The sequence below is a fragment of the Pipra filicauda genome, unplaced genomic scaffold, assembly GCF_003945595.2.
Source record: "Pipra filicauda isolate LSUMZ 115617 unplaced genomic scaffold, ASM394559v2 scaffold42_size3861933_pilon, whole genome shotgun sequence".
In the NCBI taxonomy this organism is placed as follows: Eukaryota; Metazoa; Chordata; class Aves; order Passeriformes; family Pipridae; genus Pipra; species Pipra filicauda.
The window spans coordinates 3,531,007-3,542,547 of NW_024104565.1; the positions used below are offsets into that span (position 1 = coordinate 3,531,007).

Sequence of the window (11,541 nt, forward strand, 5' to 3'; positions counted from 1 at the left end):
ATGGTGTACCCCTATCCTGAAGACTGAATATTGCTCTGTTTGCCCACATTTCATATTGGAATTAGAAGTACAAAACAATGATCAAGATATTTATTACATGCCATTTATCTACGCTGTGAGCCATTCTAATTGGGACAAGATTTTGACAAATGGACCTTTTCCTCTGAGTGTTTCTTCCCTGGCAAAGAACTAAGACTGACATAAACTCAGTTGACTTCAGTGACTTTATGGTACTCTAGGGCCCACGAATAGCTGCTTGTGGGCAGTCCTTTGGACTGGACAGGAACTGGGACCACAGCCCAACAGACAGTAATGGCTACAATGGCTTCAAGGATCACAAGACTCCTGCCACTCCTCTGAACAACCAACTTTGCACTGGAAAATCAGACCTAGAAATTGTTCTTTAAGATGCACATTAATAGTAACAATAGCAATATTAGTGTTTAAGAAAAGATATAGTCTGAAAAATTCACCAGCAAACCTGAGCTAGTTACCCACTGGATGGCATTTGTCCCTTGCACACCTTGCTCCAACCATCTCTGATGATATCCCTTAGCATTCCTTAGCTATCCACAGGGGAAGGGACAGTTTCTTCAGATGCAATGCAATTGTAGCTCATGTCCAATCAGTTCCTGACCCTCCAGTTCAGGCTGCCAGCACTGCTGTTAATTACTGCCATCTGTGACAGCGGCTTGTTCTGCAGACACACATGAAGACACATTGAAATTCCCACTTCGTTTTGCATGGGTCAGCAAAGTAGTAATGACTTTGATCAGTATTTTTCTGGGCCGTATGTGGCAGGTGCAATGCTTCTGGTCTCCCTCTACAGTTACCAGCTCACTGATGCATCAGACCCCTGAAACATCTTTCTCAATGGGTGACACTATTTCCAGTTATATGATTTTACTCCATATAGCTCTTTGTTTTCTGTCTGAGAAACCTCACTGCAAGCACCATCATGTTATGAACCATATGTTCAAAGGAATACTTTAGAGGCATTTTCACATAGCTTTTTGAGAAAGTCAGGTTTGTTTAATATTCTTAAAAGAAACTTACAGGACTTAAGTAGAATTTTGGGGCATAAAAATCTGAGAGCAAGAGCATAATGCTGAAAAAAATAGAAGTAAAGCACAAATGAACCCATGATGCTGACTGATAAATATCAACTCCAGCAGTATTGCTGAGAAGGCAGGCACAGGAGTTTGATGAGTCTTTTGAGATTATTTAACTCACACAACTGTAGCTGAAAAACTACAGTCTTTGTGAATTTAGGGGTACTGAGAAACAATGTATTTTCAAGCAGGAATTTCTTTTGGTCTCTACAGTGTTTGTCACCAGAAATAATTTTGTCAATGTCAATCTATGTAAATGATTCTTCCAGCACCTCCTAATTAATACAATTTATGCATCCAGTGAAGGGAATATTCTAGTTTTCACTTGTTTTGAAACTAATTTCTGTTCCCCTTGGGACATATACCTTTCCTTTTTTTTTTTCATGTCACAAAGCCTCTGAAGATGGTTAGTGAAACTAGTTAAATGCAGAAAAAACAGATAAAAATATGCACTTGTGAACACACATCTCAGCACAATTCATACCACTTCATCAGGTTAACCTTTAAGAGCATTTTGGTAATTGTTGGTACCTATAGAAATACTGTACACTTTGAAATTTCAAACATTTGAGCTGGAATTCCTGTTCTTTGTTGTCTGACAATAATTTTATCAAAAAGTATTAATCATTGAGTGACACCATAGAATTAATAATAGAATATAGTTAGAAATACCTTGTGAGAAATTAAGCACTACTGTATGGAAATTATTCCTTTGAGCTCTTTGATGAATATAGCCCCACATACCCTAAACAGAAGTATTATCTTCTAGAATGTCTAAAGCTGCTTCAGTGGGTTCTACTGAATGAATTTACTTCCAGTGAAATTTTGATAAAGTGCAGGACTCGCTCCCTTCCATCCTCTTTCCAACATATATAACCATGTTTATGAGTTTCCTGTACGTTACTACAGTAGACAGTGTGCAGCAGTCAGGTTATCAAAAATCATTGTGAAGATAATGTACTTACCATCTACTTTGATCTGAAAGTTGTGCCATCTGCTTCATCATAGTTCATTTTAAACCTTACACTCAAGAAAAAGAAACAGCCTGGCAATACAAATATGAGAAAATTTTATCAAGACCAGAAACATCTCACTGTTCTCTAATTAATTTCTAAACAATCCAAATTTGGTGCAAGTAACTTAATTATTCAATTTCCATAGTTGCTTCTGCAAAGTCTGCATGATAATCTGTTGGAAGGGAAATTTCATTTATATTGAACTATTTGTACACTGAAGTGTAAGCATGGTCCATAAATTGTAAAGAGCACTCAAACACCTATTCTGCAGGTTTAGATTTTGTTTTCACAGAATCAAAAATCTCACATACATTTTATAAGGCTAACTGACATATAATGGTTTAAATGGAAAGCCAGGCACAAAGTACTTCTATTTGCTTATTCAGCACTTCTAAGTACATCACTCAGAAGATGTACTTAGAAGATGACAAAAAGACTTCTTACACCATTATCTCTCAGGCTCCATGCATAAGGGGAACATCTAAACATGAGGGATTTGGTGCAGACTTCTTGTTGATCACTAGCCAGGGTGCAGGTGTCTTTTGGGTTTTGGAAGTCAGTGTAACCGACAGTAATCTCACAACCGTTCTGCATTTTCTGGTGGCAACCCTATTAACTTCTGCACCTTCAGCATGAAAGCAGCACAGCGGTGGTGCCCACTATCTCTTGCCGTGTTCCTGAGGCAGCCCAAGGGCTCTTCTCCAGGCGAGGAAAAAAGTGTTCCCTGTAATTCTTCAGAGTTACCAAATAACCAATGGCTGCCTGATTAAGTTGAGAATAATCCCTGACTCTGAGGTTATTTCTATGAAGACCAGAATGTCTCACTTGAAAAGTAACCCTTAGCAAGTGTAGCTCCTTCTTCCCTTATCATGATCAGGATTGTGTCCAATTTAGCACACACGCTTTTTGATGCCTTTGATTTCCACAGGAAGCTTTGGCTCAGAGTTAAGTATCCATTTAAATGTATTTCAAGATAAGAATGACTCCCAAGCCTAAGAGCCGAGATGTAGACACGCCAAGAACTCCAACACTGAATTAACTTTGAAGAAAACTTAAAATATAACAGCCTCGAAAACGCCTTGCAGCTACTACACAGTCAACAGCCTTCCACCAGCAGATGCACAGATTTCTTACATCACTTAATGACTGCTGCCCACTCTGGAAAAAATTCAGTCTCATGGTGGGCAACTGTGCACAACTGAGATACATAATAAAATAATCAAACTTAGTAAACCCCCTTTCTTTGTTCTTTCATGTGGAGTTGTATGTGTCAATTTTAATCTAAAAGGAGCAATGTGGGCCTTTTTCAGATTTTATTCACTAACTCAGAAGTTTTTACCCAAGTGTAGTGTTTATACTTCTTAATAAAGAAACCACTGTGCAAAAAGCCCCAACAGGTCTGGCACATCTTTATGCAACTTCATGTACTAGAGTATAAAGACTGAATGTAGTTAAAAGTCACCACTACTAATTAATGAATTATTAAAGATTATTAGCACATGAAGAATAAATCTTCATGTCGAATGCAAACTACTTAAAGACATCATCCTACATGGGTGACTTCTTCATGTCCATCATCATGGCATGTGTCGTCTTCATGTTAACGTGGCTCAAAAATTGTGTGGTATTTATTTCTGATTATAATTAAAGCTGTAATTGTGTACACTGGTATTGTTCTGGGCATTCGAATAACTTCAGCTAGACTATAGGAGTAGAGGAAGGGTAAACAAGGAGTTGGATGGTTCGGCCTGGGAAAGAGTTCATCTCTCTGGGCTGTTTCCCTGACCCTGCTCCGGGTCAGCGAGGACTGAGGACCATGGCTCGCCGACAGAGGCGGTCAGTCAGCTCAGTGGTCTCATTGCATCCCCTTGTGGCTGGGCCTTACAAGAACCGAGCACTGTCCATCCCCATGAGAACCACAGGTTGGGTGGGAACTAAGCAGCTTTGCTGCTCTGGAGAGGGTACCAGATCGGATCTGGAGTATCCAGAGGGCAAAAGAATTAACTTCTCCACAGTGTTAACCTATGCATTTCCTAGAAACATGCCCCTTTCTCACAGTCCTCACTGAAGAGCTTCTCCAACCCGTGATACCCTAGAATTCCTGCCAGCACATTTTGCAGCCCACTATAAAGACAGTGTAGAGGCCTATGAGTAATTGTGGAGGAGGAATGTTTCTGACTACACTTTATCCCTGTATTTCCAAACATAGCATGGATGGAGCAATTCCTCTTCACAGAGACTATTATTCAAAGTAGCTTTGTGTTGTCTGCAAAGAATGATCTCACCTTTAACAAACCAGCAAGCAGATCTCTCACAGTGAATGCATGGGATTTGAAACAACAGAAATGTAACAATTTACACTGACTTTCATGAATACTAATCTCACTTTAAATAGAAAAAAAAAAAGACTTTGGAATCTACCCAACAGCATTTGGGTGGGGGTTAATAACTTGTCTGTCTGGAAAGAAAAGCAGAAGTTGAAGTTTGCTACATATTTCCAGTGAAAGTTGTAGCTTGACTCTAACAACAAAGGAATGGAAGATACAGATTAATAATAATAATAGCAAATATTAATCTAAGTTTCATTATCTGCAAAATCCTTGTGACCTTTCCTAAAAAGTGTTAGCTTGTGGGCTATGCCTGTTTTTGAAAATATCACTTCAAAGTCTAAAAATATCTTGCAACAACTATTTTTCATCAGTCAGTAACATTCATAAAAATAGGGATCTCATTAAAATTTCTCAGAAACAATGATTGAAATTGCTACTTATAATAATCTTTTTTTAAAATGAACCTTCAGAAGGTGTTGTCTTTTCCAGAAGAGGTAAGGCCCACAAATTTTAAGGAGAGTGGGAGAGAGAGGGAGCCGGCCCCTTGAGGCAGCTCCTCAGGCACAGCATAGCTTCCCGAAGTGCCTTGAAGAGAGAAATGGCTATTTACATCAACCAATAATTTACCCATTTCATGTTTATTTGTCATCCACAAGATCTAACCCTATCTGTCAACGATAGAGGATCTTGATAGCTCATTTCCGACTCTTGCTAACGGTTTGTTTTCTCCTCTGAACAGGGCATAAATGAACTCCAAATGTCAGGTCATTGCTTCAGCTCTTCTCCCCCATCCCCCCTCAAACTGCAGCACTTTCTGGTTTATTTCTTCAGATCAATCCAATTCCCCTTTGAATGTTGTAAATATGCAACTCTTCCTGGAGATTCTTTTATTTATTCATCACAATATATTTTCCTATCTCTTTTCACTTAGTCATCTCTGTGAGAATGAAAGGTGTGGAGTCAGCTCAGTAACCAGAGGGAATCATAAATCAAATCCATACAAGAGATACACTCAGATAAACAGAATAGTTGCAAAGCTACAGCAATAATGTGGTCAAGTTTGCAATTTTGTATACTTAAAGATCCCATTTTGAGGGCCACAACTGGACCACAAAAATATCATGATAATATATCATAAGAGTTCCTTTTCTATCAAATGCAATTTCTTCTGAAATTTATGTTGGCCCACCTAGCCTGGTTATACACCAACAGCTCCTTTTTTAAAATACCTTTACAACTGATATTTTTCTTTTCATATTTAAAATTAAGAAAACCTGTTGACTATGAATATATTGTACAGAGCAATATTTTTTACTATTGCTCAACCCGCACGTAAACATTCTTGCCCGGACTTCCTGACAGACTGTCCGCCTTTTCCCACGGGTCCTGATTTTGCAAGGGCTACCTGGACTGCGGAGGGATTTCAGGTTTCTCCCCTCAGTGTTAGCAGTCCCAGGAAATCAGTTCCACGCAGCATAGCCAGCAGCTAGTCCAGGAGTCCCTGCTGAGCCCTGACTCCGTTTTGCCAAAATTCCCGCGATGGTAGCGGCCGAACGTGTCAGCCCCACAGACTCACCAGCCCCAAGAACAGCCCCCGGTCCCGCCGCGGCTGTCCGCCCCAGATCCAGCTGCTCACATCTGTTAACTTTTATTTAGAAACACGCGAACCACTCTGTGTGAATCGGGTAGGGGACGGGGACGGAACCGCCGGGGAGATGCCCGATCTCTTGCGGGCTTTCCTGCGTCTCCGGACTGCACCCCCGCACCCACACACTTCTCCCCGTTCCCCTCACGGTCTCCGCGGGTGGCAGCGCCCGGCGCTGTGTCGGGGAGGAGCCTCCCCTCGCGGAGTCCCGGCGAGTGACCCGTCCCCGGCGCGTCCTTGCGGAGCCGCCGCGGAGGGTGCAGCGCCCTGGGGCCGGCCCGGGGCGGGGAGGGGCTGCCCCATACCCACCTTCCGTGTGGACGGCGGAGACGTAGGTCCAGTTGTAACGTTTGACGATGTCAAGCATGGCCCTGGCTTGCAGCGTGTCGGAGGGGACCACCCTGAGGAAGTACTTGTACAGCGTTTTGTCGCTCAGGTCGATGCTGGTGGCGGAGTAAGCAATCTGGGGGATGTCGAAGAGCTGGAGCAGATTTTGGACCTGGATAGCAACTGAGCTGGAGCCTGGACCAATGACCCCCGCGATGGGCTTTTTCACTCTGGTCTGAGGCTGGGGCTGCGACTCGGAAATGCAGCGGGTGCCTCCGTCCTTGTCGTCCCTGATGGAGATGAGGGAGTCTCGTATGAACTCGATGCTCTGCTCCAGGGCTACGGAGGAGTGCCAGCAGGAGTCTCGGATCTCGCTGCCCAGGGTGATGTTAGGTAGCAGGACAGGGTCGGCGTTAATTTTATCCAAAGTGTGAAACATGGCTTCGACTCTCTGGATGCCGTATTGCTCTCGGATTTCCCCGCACTTCCTCTCGGGCACTTTCTCAGCCGGCGGCTGATGATGGACAGAGAAGAGGGCCCCGATGATGACATCGCCGTCCATCCGAGCCACCGACCTCTGTGAGGAGGCTGCAGAGAGCAGCACCTTCCTCCCGGCACTCCTGGGCAGCACGTCCATCTCCAGGAGCAGAGCAGGGAAAAAGACCAGCAGCACGCCAAACATTTTGTTGCACGATGTCATCCAGATCCAGGTTACGAATTTCATGGGCTCCTCTTGCCTGCACATGTTTTAAGGACATGTAGGAAATGGCATCTGCTTCTCCCCAACGATGCCCAAGTTGCTCCAAATACCATCACAGCGAAGCCTCACAGTATCACTCTCGAAGGTGCCAAGACAGCCATCGTCCTAGTGATTTTTAACCTGGTGGCATAGAAATAAGGGATAAAATGGGCTAACTGGGAAATCGATGTCAAACCAGAGCTCAACAAAGCAACCCCTCACAGTTTGAGATGACCACTTTCACAAACACCCAGGGCAATTTGCTTCAGTAAGCCTCTGAAAAGGAAGTTTCAAGAAGGATTAAAATATGTATTTATTGGCCTTGATATATGATCGTGCATACTCACATATGTTGAGTTTCTACAATTCTTTTTGCATCTGCTTTTCAAGAAAAGGAGGCTACTTCCTGCACCTCCAGAAAGCACACACTCCCCACCCTCCGCCCCCGGGAAGTTTTGAAAGTTTCAGGAGGTAGGCAGTTCTTTGGGGAAGAGCCCCAGCCCAGCCCCAGCGGCCCTACCCCTAAAAGCGGGGTGACAAGCTCTTCTCCCTTCTCTTTCTGACTACCTGAAGGCATCTTTCTCAATTTAGAAATTTCCTTTCTTAATACATAATGTGGGTAAAAAGAGAAAGCGAACAGACTGCTCTGCCAGCCACGGGAAATGTCATTTAAAGGTCAGCGAAGGGAGGAAGAAAGGAACCACTTTACAGTTTAGATTAACTTTTCCATGTGCAGGGGGCAAAACTGTAGTTCAGCCAGGGACACACATGAAAGCAGGTGAAAATACATTTTTGTTACTAAGGCAACTGCGAGCAAAGTCCTGATGTGCCTTACGGGCACGCCTGCCGTGCAGACAGGCTTGGGGCAGGGAGCGGTGGCGAGCCCGGCGGCAGGGCTTGGTGGTTGGAAATGCCGTGACGGGGAGGGAGGATGCCACCGTCACCGCCCGAGAGCAGGGAGCGCGGCCGGGCCATGTCCCTGTTGCACGACGAGCCGTCAGCACCCGGGACAGAGCCCGGCACCTGGGGCAGCTGCGGGACCGTGGGCTCCGACCCCACTGGGCCCCTGTCCCGCTGTCTTCCTGTCCCGGCGTCTCCCGCCCCGCTGGCCCCCTGTCCCGAAGTCCCGGCACCCTGCTGTCTCAGTGCTCCGATGTCCCAGTGTCCCGCTGTCCCGGTCCCGCCACCGCTGGCTCGGCCGCCCGCCAGCACCGCATGGCGGTTCCCCAAAACTTCTGACCCCCGCCCTGCGTTGCCGCCGCGGTGTCCCCGTATGCCCACCCGCACACACACTCGCTCACACGCACACTGGCTCGCACACACCCCCCGAGGCGCGGCGACCCGCCGCGGCACGCACCGCCACGGGCTGGCCGCCTCTCCCCGTCCCTCCCCGGCGCACGGCAGGAATGTCGGGGCCGGCGGCAGGCGCGGGAGGCTGGAGATGGTCCCGAGGAAGGCGATGCTCCGAGGGGAGCCGCCGTCCTGGCTGTGTGTCCGCACCCGCAGACAGGCAGAGCCGCCTGAAGCCGGCTTCCACGGGCAGCCCCGCAGCCCGGCTCTCCGGTGCCTCTTGCCTGCCCCGCCTGCCGCACAGGCAGCCCCTCGGCTGAGCCCCCGGTCCGTTTGGAGGATCACCCCTGAGACGTACCTGGCCGGGTGAGGCAGTGGCTCCCTGCCTGCTAGGAGCGGGCATTGGCGGCTCTCCGGCCGCCCCGAGCTGGCGCGCTGGCGGCGGGGCGACGGCTGTGGGCTGGGCGCGGGTGCCCTCTGTCTTCAGCACCGCTCTACCGCAAGGAAAAAAACAGGTCATCCCGGGCTCATCCATTATCTCATACAGAAGGATCAGTCATTTTCTCCCCCTCCTTAATTTCGTCTGCTATTGTCTTGTAAACGAGTAAGGAAGCATCACCTGGAGCACGCTGCGGATGCAGAGGGGGTATTGGCTCTCACCTCCCGCGGCTCTTAATTCATTATCTTCTTGCCTCAATTAGCAAGAGCGAGAGTTAAACCAAGAGGCTCCTGCTCGAAGGGGACCCAGATCACGCTCGGGAGACCCGAGACAGTGAAATGTGCCGATCTGCCTCAAGGGCAGGGTTTCGCTATTAAAATAAATATTTATAGTGGGGGGGGGGGGGGAGGAAAAAAAAAAGATACTGCAACAAGATAAATCACCTGTAAGGATAAAGGCATAAAGGCATTGAGATTGCAGTTTTCAGGTCAAGATGAACCTAAATGAAGCACATGAGAGGCATGCCAGATTAAAATAATACCAGATTGAATAATCATAATTCAGACGACCTGCTTGCATCCCTAACACAGGTCTCGGGTGTTTTACTTGACTGTATGAAAGTTAAAGTTAGATTACCTCCCCACTGGGAACTCTATAGATATTTGCCCTACTTTTGAAAGAAAGAAGCAAGGACAAACATTTAACTATTGCTCGTTCAGAGAAGGGTTTGCAGTAAATGCTGCCTCAGGAATGTCTTCTCCCTGTGTCAATATCTGCTCTTTCTTTACTGTCACACAGCTAGTAATTTGCCTGTGTGTTTATCCATGAGGTATGTTCATTATGGAGGATCCAGCCCAGGGGTTTACTGGTGCCACCTTTCCCTGCAGGTCATTCAAGGAGAGAACCAGGGCCAGAGGGGCTGCCTGTCCTCTGCCTCTGGGCATGAAGCTTCCCCAGGGCCAGCCTAGGACAGTTCTGCCAGGACCAGGCCTGAAGGGACATTCAGATATGAACAAAAAGGGGAGAAAATTCCCCTTCATCCATGCTTTAATGATTAAACTTCAGTCTCTGCCCTTGACACAACGAACCTGCAGCATGCTAGCATATCATTCCAATGTTTGAGCTTTGGGTTGCTCCTCTGGCTTTGGCAGGGAAAGCATTTGCAAATGCTGCTGTTGGTTCTTCCCAACATATAACACCCTGTAGTCTTCTTCCCCTCTAACCTGTGATTCACAAAGACAACAGGTCTTCCTGCTGAGGCTCATGCATGGCTGCTGCACAGAGCAGCAATGATCTGAGTTTGGCTGAGACTGGAGAGTAGGTCACCAGGTCCTGATACCCTGTCATGTGGCTGCAAATGCTGTCTCTCCAACCCCAGCAACAGCAGGTGGGAGTAGATGGGAACTGGCAGAAATCTGGGGCTCGTAAGAAGACACCTGGGATATCAAAAGGCTTTAGGAAAGGCTAGGGAAAGAGCACTAGGATTTCAGTGGCTTTGATCTTCCCCGACCATTATGGGAGAAACAAAGGCTTTCCCCATTAGGAAGTAGCACCAAGTGGCCCTGCTGCCTTTGTCCCCCCAAAGAGGCCAAAGTCATCCCACTGCCTTTTGTCCCTGATTCCTGTGTTCTGATCCTGCTATGGCCCACAGATCTAACATTTCTCCCCTCAGAAACAGCCCATGTCCCCGATCTTAACACCTTCTCAAATTTCTTAACATACAGTACCTTTATCATTGGTAAACAAACTTGAAGGCACTACACGGGACTGCATTTTTTTCAGAGGTATGAGCTGCCATCAGACAAGCAGGGAATCAGGTCAAAAATAGCAAGGTTGGAGCTGGCTTGTAAGCAGTGTTTGTCTGTCATGGGAAATTACCTGATTTTGAATATTTTTCCTTTGCGAAATGGAGGAAAAGTGAACAATTTTCATACTCCCATGTAACATAATTTAAAAATCACTTGGAGTTTGATTTAAATACTGTTTTGATGGGAACCAAAGTGGTTTGTTCTGTTTTCTTTTTAAACATTTTATACAGTGCAGAATGGTTTTTACTTCAGATAAAACGATCGTTGACTTAAAATGGAAGTTCTATTCCAGTATTCCTTAAATAATTTTTTTCTGCTCCTGTTTCATCAAAATTACCTCTTTCAATACAAAATTTTCTACTTGAAAAGTTCTGGTCAGCTGTAAAGAGAAAGGTCAGTGTATTGTAGAAAACAATTTGAAAGGGGAGTGTTTTGGAGTAGCAATAGATGAAGTTTGGAAACCTGGTCTGTTGAAACTTCACTTTTGGTTTCCCAAATACAGCTCCTCCCTTCTCTACTTCCTACCAAGAGACACAAGTCAGTTTGACTGTCAACTTGTGCAGACTCTCCAGCTAAATTATTGGGCAGATTTAAAGCTATCCTGCAAGTATCAATGCTGCTAAAATTATATGCTTTTATTCTTCTTTGGAAACAACTGGAAAGCTCATATGTTCCTGTCTGAATTAGGTTGAAATATATACCAGCTATCTGATAAATTGTTTACAGTCCTTTTTATTCTGCTCACTCAGATGCTTTCCTGTCATGATTTACAAAAGCCACCTGCTATATACAAAGAGTGGGCATGCAAAACATGCATAGGTAGTCCTCTGTAGTA

General features: G+C 45.7%; 1 protein-coding gene across 6 annotated transcripts in view; it reads right to left on the reverse strand.

The window, feature by feature from the left end:
• The window catches only part of GRM1 (glutamate metabotropic receptor 1), a 184,827-nt gene extending 175,673 nt beyond the window's left edge, over positions 1–9,154 (reverse strand). For 4 of the 6 annotated variants that reach the window (XM_027739526.2, XM_027739528.2, XM_027739529.2 and 1 more), the window contains exons 1-2: positions 8,818–9,154; positions 6,413–7,310 (exon numbers count right to left, since the gene is read on the reverse strand). In XM_027739526.2, coding sequence (XP_027595327.1) covers positions 6,413–7,175 — 763 coding nt within the window. In that variant the 5' untranslated portion in view covers positions 7,176–7,310; positions 8,818–9,154. Of the gene's footprint in view, positions 1–6,412; positions 7,311–8,526; positions 8,607–8,817 lie in introns of those variants that run through there. The other 2 variants (XM_027739524.2, XM_027739525.2) reach the window with 2 other exon arrangements.
• Between the last annotated feature and the right edge of the window lie 2,387 nt (positions 9,155–11,541).